The sequence below is a fragment of the Micropterus dolomieu genome, linkage group LG08 (genome assembly GCF_021292245.1).
Source record: "Micropterus dolomieu isolate WLL.071019.BEF.003 ecotype Adirondacks linkage group LG08, ASM2129224v1, whole genome shotgun sequence".
In the NCBI taxonomy this organism is placed as follows: domain Eukaryota; kingdom Metazoa; phylum Chordata; class Actinopteri; order Centrarchiformes; family Centrarchidae; genus Micropterus; species Micropterus dolomieu.
Window position 1 is genome coordinate 10,573,217 of NC_060157.1, and position 17,851 is coordinate 10,591,067.

At 42.9% G+C, this 17,851-nt stretch overlaps 1 protein-coding gene across 4 annotated transcripts in view; it reads left to right on the top strand.

The window, feature by feature from the left end:
- LOC123975697 (ankyrin repeat and SAM domain-containing protein 1A-like) overlaps positions 1 to 17,851 on the top strand; it is a 76,779-nt gene that overhangs the window by 20,975 nt on the left and 37,953 nt on the right. For all 4 annotated transcript variants that reach the window (XM_046057374.1, XM_046057375.1, XM_046057377.1 and 1 more), the window contains 10 exons: positions 1,233 to 1,529; positions 2,131 to 2,206; positions 2,321 to 2,422; positions 2,523 to 2,609; positions 2,768 to 2,937; positions 3,229 to 3,279; positions 3,902 to 4,034; positions 4,905 to 4,948; positions 5,768 to 5,861; positions 9,734 to 10,245. In XM_046057374.1, the coding sequence (XP_045913330.1) occupies positions 1,233 to 1,529; positions 2,131 to 2,206; positions 2,321 to 2,422; positions 2,523 to 2,609; positions 2,768 to 2,937; positions 3,229 to 3,279; positions 3,902 to 4,034; positions 4,905 to 4,948; positions 5,768 to 5,861; positions 9,734 to 10,245 (1,566 nt within the window). The remainder of the gene's footprint in view (positions 1 to 1,232; positions 1,530 to 2,130; positions 2,207 to 2,320; positions 2,423 to 2,522; positions 2,610 to 2,767; positions 2,938 to 3,228; positions 3,280 to 3,901; positions 4,035 to 4,904; positions 4,949 to 5,767; positions 5,862 to 9,733; positions 10,246 to 17,851) is intronic.

A 17,851-nucleotide genomic window follows, 5' to 3' on the forward strand; every position in this document is an offset into this window, starting at 1 on the left:
CTTTTAATTGCTCTTTGTCTGCTTGTCTGATAGCTTGTTGGTCTAAAGTTTAGTTTTCTTTTAAACACTGGCCCAAATGTTAGGTTTTCACTTTTGTGAACATTTTTAACATGAAGGACACCAGGAAATGACTGGCTGTTGATAGGATTTGTATTCTAATCCTTATAGAGTCCTCTCCTCACTATTTTCTCTCAGTTCCTGCGAGTCAGTGACATAATGTAATACACAGACATTTAAAGAGTTTACATTGCTGTCAGGCAGTAACCCAGGTCACTTAGTATTATATGGGCAGATGTGCTGTAGTTGTATTATCTAGCTGAAACAATAAGTTGATTTATCAAGTCGATGCTCAACAGAAAAATAAATCTGCAGCTGTTTGTTTTTTTTATCAATTAATTGTCATAAATGATAATACTCTGGCTGCATCTTCTCCAATATAAGGATTTGCTGCTTTTCTTTGTTTTAAATCATTTGAAAAACTGAATATATTTGGGTTTTGGACTGTTGGTCAGACAAGTCACCGTGTGCTCTGGGAAATTGCAGTGGGCGTTTTTCACTATTTTCACATGTATTTAATCAAGAAAACAATTGTCATATCGCTAGACTATGAAAATCATTTCTTTTTGCGGCCCTACTGTCATCATTAGTGCCACATGACATTATTAATGACAATGCTTGCTTTTTCTCACTATCATGCAGTTTCTCAGTTACCCTAGAAACACAACAGTCACATTGTTGTGACTCTTGTTGCCTTTGGTGTGCTCTGTTGTGTGAATAGTTCGTCATAGATCCCATATTGACAGGACAAAACAAATGGGCCAGTGCTCACTCTTTGTGACTACACAAGACCGGTGACGTTCTGACTTCTTGTCCAAGTGGCTCGTGTCCCCACCTGTCTCAGGGGCCTCTGGTCCTCTAGCTCCCCCAGATACTTTGTGCCATCCCCAACACCTGTCCTCATTAGTCCATGTATATCTGCCAGTCCTCTACCCCCATCCCACTCACTATGTGCTTTATCATGGTTGGTGCTTTTTCATGACCTTTTAATCTGCTGTGTGGTGGGCTCTATACACTGATTGGTTTAACCTCGCAATGACTCCACTGAGTCACCTCTTCTTTCTCATTAACATGATTCAGCCCGCATCCCTCTCCTGATCTCACGTTCTTTCCTGTGAATGCATATGTTTCCATTTTCCCATGCTGCTTCTCATCCGTTCATCCGCCCCCAACAGAATAATGACAATGAGACACCGCTGCACTGTGCCGCCCAGTATGGCCACTCCCAGGTGGTGCGGCTGCTGCTGGAGGAGCTGACAGACCCCACCATGAGGAACAACAAGTTTGAGACTCCACTGGACCTGGCTGCACTGTACGGCCGACTGGAGGTAGTCAAGCTGCTGCTCGTCGCCCACCCCAACCTGCTCAGCTGTAACACCAAGAAACACACTCCGCTGCATCTGGCCTCTCGGAACGGACACCTCTCTGTGGTGGAGGTGCTGCTGGACGCTGGCATGGACATCAACTATGAGGTGCGTTTTTATCAATATGTGCGTGTGTGTGAACTTAAAAGCTTCAGTTTTCAAGTGTTTCTTAATATACTGTCATGGGCCCAAATCATGTTGGGTAACATAATCTGTTCTTGCAGCACTTCCTCTCGCTACTTCCTACTAAAGAGATTAAATGTAAAACTCTTAAGCTCTCAGTTTGCAAAGGAACTGCTGTGGTATCAAAGCTGTCCTTGCTCCCCCTGGTGGGCCCTGTGGCTCTGACTCTGTACCAAACTGTGCCATCCATCTGTCTGAAGATACTTTTCCCTTCAGGCCTTGCATCCTGCAGGTTTCAATTAGCATGGCCCTTTGAGCTGGAAAATGACCCGGCTTGAGTCCTTAACTGCATAATTGTCAGTAAAGAAATGGACCGGATGGTGGGCATAAATCCGGAAGTTGCCATACACTGTTTATCTTACTAAAATGTGGGTGCAAGAACAGGTGCTGCAGGCTTATTCATCTGGCAGTAGTATAATAATAGAAGGAAGCAAACATGAGCTTTGATTTTTATAGGAATTACATTCGTGTCATTTAGGGGTGTTTGTCCTTTTTCTCAATACTTCTGGTTTCTTTTTCTGCTCAGACGGAAAAAGGCAGTGCCCTCCATGAAGCAGCGTTGTTTGGGAAGACAGATGTGGTACAGAAACTTCTCAGTGCAGGTCAGACTTCAGTGCCACGCAAGGACCATTTGAATCACTTGCTGCTATTTGCAAAAATCCACACACAACACTTGACTGTTGCCTGTACCAACTGTCCCTGTCGTCATTCGCCAGGTATCGACGTGAACATCGTTGACCAGAAGGGCCTGACAGCGCTGGACACTGTCAAGGACATGCCCTCCCAGAAGAGCAGAGCAATAGCTGCTCTCATCCTAGGTGAAGACCAAACATGAAAACCTGAGAACTGTGGTGGCAAGTGTCCCTCTTGATTTCACATTTACCAGCTGTGATACAATCTCTTGTTTGTCTGTTGCAGGTCACATGACTGGAAAACCCCCTGACACTGACCTCCCCCCACCACCAATCCCTCCGCCCCAGGAGAGTCCCAGCCCGCGGAAAAAGGGTAAGATTAACCAGATGTTTGAAAAGTTGGGTGTTTGAACTGTTGTAGCAGTGATTCAGTCAGCCGTTTAAACAGGAAACTCAGAGCAAGAAAATGCAACAGAGGGTTATCTTTAAATTTGTTTAGCGTACTTTTGTAAATTCTGACCTGTGTTATAGGTGATCTGGAGAAGGTGAGTGAGTTGATCTCGGGGCTGGCCCCGGGGCCTGAGGAAGAGAGCCCGTACGAGGCTCTGTTTGAAGCCACCTCATGCCACTCTCTGGACAGCCTCGCCAGCGGCAAGTCCTCTGACAGGGACTCTGGTCGGCCAGATAGTGAAGCTGGAAAGGTCAGCAGTAGTTAAGCTGGATCCCACCCTCACACACAAACATACACACATGCATGTAGGCAAAATCATAAGCTTGTCATAGGGTTTTATAGGAGATAAAAGGCAGAACTCCCACTAGAGGGTGATAGTGGTCTTCTATCCACATGACTGGGCCTCAAACCCCTCCACAATTACACTTCTTGTGGTACAGAGTGGGTATGCAATGCGTGATTTGGCTTGTTTCTTGCAATGGACTAATAATAGATTGATTAGCAACTGTATGTTTATTATATTATTTCTGTTCATTTACAGAAAGATCGCCTGGTCCACTCATCACATCCTGGCCCTGGTCATGACGAAGAGGTGAGGTCAAAGGTGACAAGCTAAGATCATAAAGAGAGACATGTTGCCATTTTACACTACATATTCTCACATGTACTGTTAGTAGCATGGTATAGTTACGAGTCATTGCAGGATGGTCATGGCTGCCGGACTGCCCTTAAAAGTTACTTCTTCTGAAAGGTTTGTTAACACAGTGTCGCAGGGGCTGTTGGATAATGAATCTGCCACTGAAAAAGCCAGTGCTTTGTAGCCTCAACCCCTGTCATGACTGTTTTCTTCACAACTGGTGCTCAAATCAAACGACTTCTTGATAAATATTCATCTGAGTGCGGCATGGGGTATAGGCAGCGGGGGAGTAAAATGAGGAATGTGAAGTGGAAAAGGAGACAACATCAGAGAACCTGTCTGGCCTTAACTGTGGATGACAACAGAGGATGCATTGTTGAACATTAAGGACATTTTATTTTATACAAGTTTTACATTTTATTCCCCGAAGGAGATATTTGGATCCTAAAATATAATCAGCTTTAGTGAATGTTTAATAGCAAGTCATTCCAAGTCGTCTGTGCATTAAATTGTCTTTTCAACTACTTTCTCTCGACTTTCTCGTTGCCCCACTCTCTTTGTTCCTTTTTTTCTGCAGGCCCTGTATACTAATAGCAGTATTGACGAGAGAGGCAAGCCGGTGGAGGAGGAAGAGGATCACACATATGAGTTGTTGCTGACTGCACAGACCAAAGTCCCACCGCCTAGCCAGGAGTCTCGGTCCAATAAAGGTAATTGCCTGCTTTAAGTATAATCGAGAGGGAGGAAGTAATTATATGAAAAATTTCTTTGTTTACATGCTTTGCGTATCAGTGACCCCTCATTCCCAGCAGGATTTTAGGAGAGCTGGTGAAGAGCTGGGTTCATTTTCCAAAATACTTCTTCTACTCCACTGATGCTGTCTGAGCACAACAAACTCTGAATACATTCCTAACCAGCAAGAGAGCCTTCAAACACATGGTCAACCCCTTGCCACGACTGTGTGTGCCATACATGAGCAGACCCTCTTTAGATGTGGCTGATGAATGGCACTGCATGTAATTGGATTAAATGGGATTAAATTAGGAGGCCATTTGAATCCCTAGCTGTTGATGTAGATGTTTTAAAACCAACCCCCTTGAGCATTCCAGCTTAGTCAGCTTCACTGGCACCATTAGAAAACGTCACTGAGCTGAAGGGTTGGAGTATAATCGCTGATGTCATCATGCCTCCCCCATGCGGATAAATGATGGTGTTAGAAAAAAAGGGACTTTTTACTGTTTTGCCTCCTCCACTCTTGAGCTTGGACAGAAATGTTAAAAAGCAATCCCTTTTCCATCTGTTTTATCACGTCTGCTTATCCAGCGCTGTTTAAATGACAGGGAGATTAATCTGAAGTCTGTCTGACTTGTAGCCCGATATGTCTGCATGCATAATACATGGTTTTATTATACATCACTTTCACTCTTTCTCAATGCACAATGTCTGTCCTGACAGTTAGAACTGGCAATATGTTGTCTGAAAAACTGAAGATATGTTGAGTAATTGAACTCTGGATGGACCAAGATCATCTTTCATCTGCTCAAACTATGTCCTAACTCCTATGTCTTCTGTCTCCTTAGTCGAGAACACCACTATTCAGTCTTCCAACAGTGTCCTACCTCAGGTAAATTCATTCTTCTATTTTCCTTCTTCTCATATTTACATCCTTAACTCCTACATCACATCAAACAATAGGCTCAAGTTTGGCAATAATTTTGTCTTATTTTTTTATGCCTGCCCCTTGCCAAATTCTTTCATTAAACCTCTTTGTTTACCTCGTTGTACAAAACCCATATGGATGGAGTTTTGACAGTCAGAGAACAGTGTCCCCCTGCAGTTCGAATTGCATATCTGGAGCATGACCATATGACCATAGCAGGTTATATAATGAAGATAAAAGTCTCATCACAGTCAGAGATTGAGTCACCTTAAACTGGCCCTCATAACCGGGTGTCTGTGTAAACCTGCCTCTTCTATTTATTGTCCCACCATATGTTATTTTATTGCCCTTTTCAATTTATCATCCAGTTAGCAGCTTTTATTATTGCTGCCACACACCTACAACCCCACCTGCTACCTACAATATCTGCTCGCATCTTTTATTTCAAGCTCCTATTGGATTAGCTGTGCTCCTCAGCTGCCTAATCATAATAAATGAGCAGCATGCCATCCTCTCTACTCTAATCTAGAGCTTTGCAAGCCTAGCCACAGCACGGCTAATGTAGGAAAACCTGCCACCAGTACTGCCATGCATGAAATCAATCGGATACCGTCTTCGTTTCTTGTTAAGCTAGCCGAATGATTAGCCTGGGTTATTCATTTGTTAACTGCAATGCTAATGCTAATGTGATTATCTTGCAACACAGGTAGGGGTTTGGGAGGTATGTTTTAAATGGCAGGTGTAAGTAAACTCTCAATTTTTTTCTCTTCTGTCCCGCTTCAGCGTAAACCCACTGCCCCAAACGACCTCAGAGCCCCAAGCAAGACGAGAGACTCCCTGCAACCTCCTGGCCGGGTGGGCCCTCGGGCACCTGGAGGTGAGTTTGACCACTGTCCTCAAATTTTAGTAACCTAATAAGGAACAGCAACTGCTGCTGGCAAAGCTTGGAGTGTAAGAAGAGCTGGACTGGACACGTCAGAGTTGCAAAAAGACAAGCCAAGCATGTCAATGAAATGGGAGAAATGCATTTGAGTTTGCTGGGTGAAATGGGCTGGCTTGGATTAGCGCTGCCAGGAAATGCATGACTGGCATTCTCGAGCAGCAGAGCGGATTTGGCTCGTCAGAAGCTGGCTGATTGACATTCCCTGGCAAGTGGGCAAGACTCGTTTCAATTCCAATATGAAACAGAATTCTTGATCAGATTACGACATTCCTATCTCAAGGTTCGCATCCCGCTTTAAAGCTGTAAATGCCACGTCTTCCAGTTTAGAAGGGAGCGGAGGTAAGGAGCATGGCCTCTGGGTCTTTTGCTGACTCGCATGCAGATATCTTTTATTGAATAATTATTTTGTAGCATGTTTGCAAACGGAACTGCAGGAAGAAGCATGGTAGGCAAGCTGAATTGATAATGCTGTTTTCAGGAGGGAGTGATTATTTTATCATAGTTTTGATGTGCTTGTTTAATGTTTTACGTACTGTAGAAATAGTTTGATGCTTTTTTGTCTCAAAAAATGTATAACAACATCAGTATACCAGGTCCTTAACCTTCTTGATTTTAGTGCTTCTTGAAATTATCTGATGATGGTAGTTAAAACCAATAGGACACATTTCAGTTTTTTTGCATTCAGTCTTGGTACAGTGTCATAACACCTTTCACGTGTGTGTATATAGCCCTTTTTTAATGTTTTTACATTTTAGCTACTGATCTTTGGACACACTGTTTTACAAGCAGGAGGTGACATCTAATCTTAGTTCATAATCAAATGTATCTTGACATCTTGATGTAAACATTGGATGTGTGCAAATGACCATCAGATCATTCACCCTAATGAGTTTAAACATTAAAACTGATGTTGAACGTCTGACAAAAGCTGTTTTGTTTTGCCACAGGATTTAAGAATAATTGAGTCAGTTTAGGGCACGGAGGGGCTTTCATTTCCTTCTTCGCATATTGTCCTTAAGTGACTCTCAAGTTATATTCTCCTCTCCCTCTTTTAAAGCCACAAAAACCACAAGTTTGGTTCATATGCGAGTACCACTTTGTGATGATTTTTCTCTTTTTGGTTTCTGTTTGCACGTCATTTGCAAGTTCTGTGGTCTTACATAAAACCAGACAGCTGGCTGAGCCTAAATGTTAGTTTTGCTCGTGTAAATATGATTTTCATTTTGATTGAGGATCTGAGATACGATTTCTTCCCCCTGTGTGGACAGAGGGGGACCAGACCTCAGCGTTCTGTGGCAGGTGGAGGAGATATATCCACGGTCAGCGATACGAGCGTTTGTTTATCATCTGTCACAAACACATTGCTGTTCTCAGCAGGAATATAGTGTTTCCCAACAGATTTCCACCTCTGTGTTGTGTTTTATAGTGTTTCCAAAGGATTTTTCTCACGAGTTGGAACATCCTATGATTCTCCACAGATAATAATAAACGTGGGGTTTCCATAGTAGTAATGGAAAGCAGTAGTGAAGAAGCAAATCTAAAGACTTTGTTCTAAATCTTTGACTTTGTCCTTGTTTAACGCTTGCTGCTCATTTAGTTTCACAGTCATCCATTCTTTCCTTCATACTGGATGTCCAGCTTTTAGGGTTTAGGTTCTCGCTCACGCCTAAAAGCACTCCATGGTGCATCCAAAGCTTTGATTGGTTGCTTTAGAAATGTATAGTTGAACTACAGTGAAATTGACTCCAAATTGTCAGAACCGTTGCTTTAACCAGATGTATCAGTTTAGGTGCCGTAGTTTGCTTGTTTGTTAGTGGTTGTAATTATTAGTTTTACTCATGTACTTGCTAACATGGCTTTTACATAATCATCATGTGTATGCTGTTGAACATGATAACAGGGACTGTTTTTCTTTATTGAACTGCGCTGTCAATAGAGGTATTTGTTTACTTGTTTCACTGTAAATGTCCAAATATGAATAAGATGGCCTCTAGTTTGTTATTATTGACTTTCTGCAGTACATGACCCAGAGTTAAATGTAATTGAAACTACAATAAATAAAAACAGCAGAGTTTCCAGAGCATGAACTGACTTTGGACTACGTAGATGGTGGAGGAGTGACGGCCAGCGCCGGCACTGCAGCAGTGTCTGCAAAACAATCATGACATCATTAGAAAGCTATGGAGCTGTCGTTGCCAAATGAAATACACATCCCACCTGTGTGGTGACCTCACCCATCTATAAGAGCAGCAATAACATCAGATTTGTGTCTGCACACATTTTCTACTGTAGAACTGTGCGAGCATGGGGTGCAGTGGTCTCGGCAAGGGTTAACACCACTGATGTGCTCATTGGGCGTTCACGCTTCCTAGCTGCTAAGGAGAGGGTGGGTGTTTGGCTGTGGCCCTGACATATGTGCAGAATACACTCACTCACCCCTCATTACACACACAAACACCCACACACACTTTTCCTTGATTTTCAAGTGTTTAGGAACTTATGAAAAATGAGTTTAGGGCGTTGTTTGGCGCATTCCCTCTCTGCAAATGGTCCCTGAAACAGTAATGGGGCAGCTTTGTGAAGTCGGAGTGAGTTTGCGTGTCAAGCAGTTGAGTGGTACACTTCCTCCTACCCCATGTTCTGTAGATATGACTCCTTGACAGCCAGCTGTTTTTGATGTTTTCAGTCTTTGAACAGTAGGTTGTGAAATAGCCGAGCAAGCCACACAAGGGCAGCAGAACATCGGCTAAAACTCTTCTGTGAAGGGCAAACAAAGTGCTGCAACAGGTTGCTACTTTTTCCTGTGGTGTCACTACCCCAGATTCCCTGTCACCATACACCCTGACCCTGTCACCCAAGCAGAGACCGTCCACACACACACACACACACACACACACACACACACACACACACACACACACACACACACACACACACACACACACACACACACACACACACACACACACACACTCCTTCACCATGTGTCACATGGCTAATTATCAGGAGTCTCGCTGCTGGAGGATAGGGCGATTCAAATTTCCATTCCTGAGCCACCATTAGGGTCTCGAATTAGAAGCCAGGAAACACTGGTCACACTGCAGACAACAACACGCACCTCTACAGTGCAAAAGGGTTGATTTTTATTTTTTTTTAAAGCCACTGCGTAGATGACAACGGACACTGTCGTCCCGTGGCTGATTTGATTGTGGAAAAGAGGCTTACGTGGCAGTTAATTCCTCAGAAAGAGGGAGGAGGAAAATCTAATTGTTTTTAATTGTTTGTGCCGTTCAGTCTCATTACGTATTTGTTTTCTTTGGAGGAGGCAGCTGAAGTTTCACTCCTTGGTGATTTTTCAGTCATCTTGTTCATTTTCTGCTGTTTACTCTGTTTTGTTTGTTATGTCCTGTGGTTGGCTGTGGGAGTGTTTGCATGAAGGTTTAGTCAGTAGCCTGTGGGAAATCTTAGTCTTGTGTCATTTTGGGGAATATGGACCTAACAGACAAGTAGGCCTGTGACGTGAGGCAGTCAGGGCCCAGCGGATAGTTGTCAGACGGCTGCAAGCTGGGTTTGGAATTCTGTTATTTCTCCAGCCAACATACGCCTTCTCCTTGCTCCTTCTCTCCCTCGTTTTCTCTCCGTCACTCCCGGTAGGAAACAATTACAGATCTGTTTCTGGGCTTGTGTGGGCGGTTTCTTATTAGTCCTGCTCTAAGGATCTGCACTTCCAGTTAGACGTCCACTTTCCAGCACTCACAAAATACTCTTTGTCACTGACTTTGCTTATTCCTCTTCTCTTTCTCTAGATAACTCGCAGATCAGCCAGGATCAGGGAGCAGGTGTGCCGGAGCAGTTCACTGGCCTTTTGCACGGATCCTCCCCTGTCTTCGACTGCCGTGAGGAGCCCTTCAAACTTCCGGGTGTTCAGCCATCCAGCCAGGGCCAACCAGACCCAAGAAAAATTCCCAAAGTAAAAGCGGAAGTAGCAGCACCTTCACCGCCACCTGCACCTGCACCGCCACCTAGCCGTCCCAGTATGGCTGCCATCCTGACAGACTGCGATCCAAAAGCAATTTATGCAACTGTGAACAAGGAGCCCAGAGACTCAGGGGCTGGGGCAGTGTCTGCCGTTAGGATGCGCCCTCCTGGGGACCTGAAGCTGGCACGCAGCCTCTCAAAGTCTGACTCTGACTTGCTCGTGTCGCCTCCTAGTGAGGAGGAAGGAGGACTGGGAAACCGTAGCGAGTCTGTTTCTAACTGTAGCACTGACAAGAAGAGGCTTGAGAAATCTCCCTCTTTCACCTCAGAATGGGACGAGGTAAGTGTTTGGTCTCTACCCTGTTTGGGAAATAACTGTGAAAGATTTTTTAAAGGTTTAAATGCAACAGTTTCTTCAACAATCTAACTACAAAATGTTTCATCAGAATATAGAAAAGCTATTAGATAAAGCTTTTCCAAAAAAAAACAAAAATACTTGACACCAGGTAGGGACCTAAAAACACATGTAAAAATATATTGAAACAGAAATTAGTGAGAGTGTTGTTTACTAAAAACTGTTCATGAAAAGCCATAAGAAGCAAACCATTTGCATCATGTGGAAAGCATGCATTATGATGCCCTGCTAATATAATACACCAATTCATGGACACAGATTGTTCCCACGTGAAAATCTCTTATTTCAAGAGAGGATTTTTGAGCATGAATCCATATGTATGTAAGTTGTATGAGCATATTGTCCATGATTCCTCTGGTGCGCAGTATGTCCTTTATTTTTACAAAGCCCCACTTGTTAGGCCTAGCTTGTGCTTGCGCTGCAGCCACAAGACATTTGTCCACAACTACAAAATGAAAGATTGAATGAAAACCTCAGTATCAGCTGTAAACAACTCTGTTCTCGTTCTGTCAACTCAAAGCCACCTGTTGTCTTGAGGGAGACTCTTTGCAACGCAAAACACAAACCTTCAGCAAACACAACGACTTTGATGTGAAAAAGTGTTTGTACATGTAAATAGTGAAATTATTTAGATTAGTACAATTCAAAATTCTTGAGAAATGTATTTTTGCTGCACATGCCATATGAAAAACGGATTGCAAATTCCGTATTGACACTTTAACTTGCCCTTGAAATTGGTGGAATTTTATTTTCCCAATCCTGCCTTGTGTTTGTTATCACAGTGGATATTCATAACTAAATATATCCTTCCATTCGGCACTTTAATGCTTTGTCTGGGACGTAGATAAGGAGCTGAGTCGAGCCACAGAGAGGAGAGATTAGAGGAGACTAGAAGGATGGGGATAAAACAGCTGAGAAGCTGAAGAGAGTAAGACAAGAGACGGAGATTTGGAAATTGAGATTCAGAGAGAACCTACGAGCTGCAGATCTGTCTCACTTCAGCTCTTGTCTCCTTTTCTTGCAAAGGTTTCAGAAAACAACCGGAGTCTCTGCAGAGACAACCCATCACAACACACACCACTGAGCAAGTATAGGATTATTCCGGGTTTTCTTAAAACCTTTTAGATATTTTCTAGACTGTGCTGTTTGAGATACACAAGAAGCTTGCGTATCACTTGCATCACATAGTTAGGTCAGGGTTAGGTCATTTTTTATAACTATACTTATATCTATGGCCTGTGAGATAGATAAAGCATATATAATAGTGAATGAGCTGAGGTAGATCCAGGCATACACGCCTGAGCATTTAACATGGTTTCCTCTTTATGCTCTTTCTCCAGTCTCCTACAACAATCCTCTTATTGTTGGCAGGCTTAATGATATCCTCAAAGCTACTCAATTAAGTGTTATCATAAGCTATACACCAGTGTCCCCTGCATTGTTAATACACTGCTCTGTTTCTATTGCTGAGATCGTGCATCTCTTTCACAACTTTTCCTATGCTGCCGTACCGCAGTGCAGCCTGGTCCACGAGAGATGATTTACACATTTCATTTATGGTGACAGATGGAGCAAATCATGAGCTCAGATAGCACCGCTAATGCTTTCTCTCCACAGCGAGGAGATCGTATTGCTGCCTGGCGTTCCTTTCCATGACCCTGTCAGAATAGCCCCAGTGAGCTGAGCTAATAGCGGCTTTGAGGTTGATATCTTGGCTGCTCTTCGCTGTGGTTTGTACGCGGGTAGTCAGAGTCGTCCACAGTTTTGATCACCTCCCTAACCTTTCTGGTATTAGGAGGCAGGCAGAGCAGGCCTGATTTGTGGATGTGGTTATGTATGGGAAAATTGAATTACATACAAAGAATATCCTCAAAGCTATAATAGGTTGTTGATTACTACCACTGATAAAATTATTAAACAACAGTGTTCTGAGATTTTCTTTCTAGCTTCTAGTTGTTTTTTTGCCCAGCCTGAACAACGTTCTGAATGATCTATTATTGTTGCAAATTTGTTCATTGCTGTATTATATACCTCCTTGCTAGGCCTTATTGTTAGGTCTTTTCTCTTATTAGATCATGTACTCGTCTGTACTGTGAAAGTGTGATTTTATAATTTATTTCAGTTATGTGCAGCCATAAACTGTGCCAGCTGTTGTGTTGACGTTCTGAGCTCACTGATAGAGGTTGATATCCGTCATACTGGCCCACAGCAAGGAGAGGGATAATGTCTTTGGGGGGCATTTATGCATGACAGCAAATTGCCCTGATGTTTCTTCTGTCTGGAGGTGCTTCTGTCAACACTCACGATGGAGGAGGGGCCAGTGTGCAAGGCCTTATACAGAAGCCTTATCAAAGTTCAAAACACTTTTCTGGCCTGAAGGCAAAGCACAACACCTTGGCAGCATGACTCATTAGTTCATGTGTACAGTCGCTGTAGCCTTGTCTTTGGGATTTTATAGCTGTGAGCACCACAAGGAAGGTTTACGCCTTGATCTGCTTCAGCAGTGCCAGACTTAAGCAAACATCCACAACATAACTTTACTTTATAGTTTTGTCAACGTCTGCCAAGGAGACACTCTCTGAAATTTGAAGGTAGTATTTGACTAAAGTTATTAACAAAAACTGACCTTGAGTACTTCTCTGTATGCAGTCAGTGAATTCCATGGTTAAGAACATACCTCCATGATAGTGTGCTCATTATGTTGGCTTCTCGATCCTTGAAGTTTTAGCCAATAGGAACAATTCTGTAATCCTTATGACATTCCTCAATACTGTAGTAACTGGAGCCCAGCCGATAAATTGGCTGATATTAGGTTGGTCATTGCGGATATATTTGTATGTCAGCCAAGTAAATTAAGTACAGAAACGCCAAAGATTTGTTGGAAACAGTGTCACTAGTTGTATAGGTTGTCCACCAGAGTAGTGAAAAGTTTATTTTTCACTATAAAATGCCCAGTATTTTTCTTAATTACTTAAAAAAAAAAAAAAATTTAAGGGAACCTTATCAAAAATATTGTTACTGTTTGGGTAAAGTACAATATTGGCCGATATATCAATATTTATATCTGTCATAAAAATCCAATATAGGGTAGAGCAGTAACGTACTGTTTCGACTAGTCTGTGTTATGTTTGTGTATAGTACTTAGGGCTGCAACTAAGTGTTATATGTGGGCATATACTGTAGTATTTTTAATTCTAGATTTTTCTATCATGTTTCATTAAACTGTGTTTATTTATATTGGCCTGGATGATTAATCAGTCTAGCTCTCTCATAATTGATAACAAACTCCAATCAAAATGTACCAAAACCTAAAGTGTGGTCTTTTAATATTATTTATGACCGATTTCTTATGATAAAAGATGAAAATCCTCTTGGTATTCTAGGTTTTTGCTTATGATATTATAGACACATTTTGTGTGTTTGAATCTTTTAAATTCGCCTTTCAGACTTTGTGGTCACAGGCAGGGCACTGTACAGTCTAATTACCCAGTTTAACGAACACCTCACCTCCTCAGACTGTATCTCAGGGATGTGGCCTTGGAGAGCGTGACAGGATTAAGGCAAGCATGACATTACTCGGTTATTAGAAATTGCTGCTCTTTCCCGATGCCCTCAGAATCCAGTAATAATCCTGTAGCTCTTCTGTTGTCTTCGCCTGGTGCTTTTGTACCATACGAATTGAATGGACTGGCCTTGAGAATTAATCTAGTTGTAAAATAAAAGGGCTGCAGAGGAGGATGCAAAACAGAAGGTATCGCTGTCCTCTTGCACATGCGTGGCCTCCCATGAGGCAGGAGAACAGGTTGTATTGTTGGCTTCTAACGGAAGAAGAGATCTTATCTGTGAAAAGGAGATGCACTTCAGACAATGGCCTAATTTTCTGCATGCACCATACTAGTGTGTTTTACTGATTGAACTGGCCAGATTTAAGTTCTTCTGAATGCCTGAAAGCTTATTTAAATTCCTAAAGTAGGCTGCTGGAAAAGAGCATCACAGTTCATCCTTAATTATACAATCATCCTATGGGAGTACATTTTATTTTCTCTCCAGTCTGCCTGATACAAAATGACATTTGTTTTGGGATGATACTAGGGCTGCATGATATTGTAAAAAAAAGATCATACTGCAATAATCGCGATATGATTCACAATTAGTGGGAATAATTATTCTCTGCAGCACTACAGTACTTCATTATAATGCTGTTTTGTCACTCATTTTACCTTCATTAAACAATTGCAGTTTCTGCGATTTAGATATTGCACTTTTGCGATGTTGAGAATATTTAGATTAATTGTGCAGCCCTAGATGGTACTAACAATGCATTCAACCTTTACAACGTACGATTGTACGATTCTGCTGTAGTTGTCAGTCCTGTTCCTCCCCCGAGGAGTCTGCTAACCATGAACTCTGCCTCTGATTGGTCTCATGTATGTGCAGGCTCCTTGTCATGCTGCCTGTCAGACTGTGTATAGACTGTATTTGTGCGTGAAGCAGCCTGTCAGCTCGACCAACAGATCTCACATTCATGCGTTGTCAGCTAGAATGAATTCGTAAGGTACAAACCCTAACTGCAATATACAAAGTGTAAGCCATACTGCAGGTGGCAAGTTGCAGATAACCCCACCTTTTCTAAGAGCAATGATTGCATCATTTAGAATCCCCCCCCCCCCACATGAGATTAGGTATTTTTTTAGATAGTAATGACTTGTTTATTAGAAGCCTTGGTTGGCAGCCTGCTAGGATTTCTGAAAGACAATTTCGGAGCCTTAGTCAATGTTAATGAACTCGGAAGCCTACTTCTTCTCACTTGAACAGTGATTCAGATGCCTGGGAGCTCTGAGATGAAAGCAAAAGGAAAGAGCCCCGGATCTTTCTTCTTCTTTTCCTTTCAGGGAATAAGCCGGCATTTGCTTTAAATGGAAATATTCACACTGCTGATTTAAAGTGCATTGCAAATGACAGAGAGGAGTGTGTGGGGAAAGCAGTTAAAGTTTGATTGGGCGTAACGTAGCCTGCACTCTCTTTAATGATGTTGGGAGTGTCCTGTGAAAACTGAAAACTCCCGTCTCTATTCGTTCTCCCTCAGCCCTCTCCTCGGCCCATATTGCTCCATCGACAGTGTTTTCTTTGCCGTGGCTCTGGAGATGCTGTGGCAGCCATCTTGCTGGTCACAACTGGCTGCTCTGGAACACTCTACTGAGCTGTGTGACAGCATTTGGGGGCAAGGGGTCCCAGGACATTACCAAACCCACCCCCTAACACATACACACACCCCTTTTTTAAAAAAACATCTTTTTCTTTTTTGAATCAGGTTTGCTAAATATTCCTGTTCTCACACTCTCATCCCTTTTCTTTCGATATCTGTCTTACTCTTTCACCCCCTCCTTGGTCTCAAGACAAGGAGATTTGACTTGCATGAGGTCTTGGCCTATGCATCTCGCCATTTAAGGAGGTGTGTCTGTGTGTGTGTTTTGTGCTCTACATGCAGGGTGTGTACTGGTGTGTAAAGCGCATGCTAATGCGGGTTGGTCTTGGTCCTCGGGATCAGACTGAAGATGACAATCCAGGGGGGCACATTGTGTGGGCCAGCAAACTGAGCTCCACAGATGGGAGGAGAGAGAGGGAGACAGAACTATAGACATAGACAGAGGGAGAGGGCCGCCCGCCATCCTCTGCCCCATTTTACTTCAACTTCATTTTCGATTCGCATTCCACAGATCCAGTAGCCATTATGAAACCAGCTTTTGTGAGTATTGATTTCCTTAAAGGCAGCATCTCCACTAGACTCATTAATCTCGTCTACCTGCCATGATTGAATTGAATGGGGAAAATAATTGATGCTTTCTAGCTTTTTTGGGGGGATATTATATTTCTTGTAAAGCCTCTTCAATAGGTGCGTTGATTGAAGCGTGTTGCTTTACTTGCTAAATATAGTACAGTAGAATAGGGGAAAGCTCAAGCCTCTCCCTCATGTTGTCCTTCTACCGTTGAGTGTGTTCTTTAAAAAGTTAATTCTCGGTGGCATTTTTAGCTCTACAGGCAATTCATGCAGCAATTCTTTGTTCTTGTTTGCCTTCTTGTATTGCCTTGTTCATGAACTCATTGCGGATTTGCCGTATTTTTTATTTTCTGTGAGGAGAAAAGTGGCCTTGCTGTTTTTGTTACCGAGAAGTCTCATGTGTTCGACCTGCTGAGATCAAACCAATCTGTGGGTGTGTGTCACGGCCCGTTCAACCGGCAGGGGAAATCTATTCTCTAATCCCCAACAGGGGGAGAACACAGGAGAGCCACAGGGGGCTGAGACATGCAGCCACTACTTAGTGTTCTTCCGGTCTAGTCAATGAAGATTGAAGTTCTACAAAGGATTTCAACCCTATGTCAACTTGTTGGAAGATATATATTTATATATCTATGCCCTTTAGGGATGAGTTAGCAAAGTTTTGAAGTTGTGTGGACGGGATATTGTTCCTGGAAACACAAGCATGACATTGGGCTATTTCAGGAGTATGTTGATGGGACTGCTGACAGTGCTTTGTCCCACTGTGGCATTGAGGTGTTGGCACCTGCTTTAGACGGTGGTGTGCTTGTGTTCCCCTTGATGCCATTCACTAGTCCATAGTTTTCATCCAAGCCTCATTTTGGTGCCAGCTTGCCAATTTGAGGCCGGTGGTCTGGGCACACTCACTCTACAGAAACCTTTTGTTTCACCCTGAATAAGCTCTGCCGGGTGTCCTTTAGCTCCCCCCCTCCCCCTTCCCCCCTCTGAGCTTTAGTTGCATGTTGTTTGAGATTCAAGGCTGATAATGAAAAAACACTTTATGTTTTCAAACCACAGTAAAATAGCTGTTATTCTGCTCAGTCATCCTAGATCAACAGTCCTGCTGTGAGAGGCATGATAAATGGGTTTATGTGTCTTTAATCTTATCCTGACCATCTCTCATCACTGCTAGCTCTTCAGCTGTTGACCTCTACCTCCCTGCTGACTTCTGACCCCGTTAATTGTATCTCCTCGCTCATAGAAAGTCCCTCTCACAATAGACGCCTCTCCATTTCAGGTCTTTGTATTGATTCGATCCTGTTGCACAAAAACACATTCCTGCCTCTCTCCTCTATTAAATCTCGTGGTACCAAGCTTCTTAGTCTTTTTCTTGTTGTGGAGTTTTACTTTAAGGAAATCACCGTGCCGTGTCCCTTGATAAGGATATATTTACCTAGCTCCAACACTATATCACACCTGCCTTTCACGGTAGTTGCTTCAAAATCTCAGTGGACCAGCTAGTATTCCCTGGTCCATTATACTGGACAAGTGAAGCTGATACACCAAGACTGAGTGCAGCTGTGCATCCACAAGCATACTGCATTGTGTTTAACATGAAAAGGCTTAACCTTACCTGCAGTATTAGTTTGTTTTAAAATGCAAATCAGTCATTTTAATGTCTTTCTTATTCACTGCAGCTTGAGGCATTCAGAAAGGTACCCTGAAGTTGTAGCAGTTGCCACAATTGGGGGGGGGGGGGGGGGGGTGGAACAA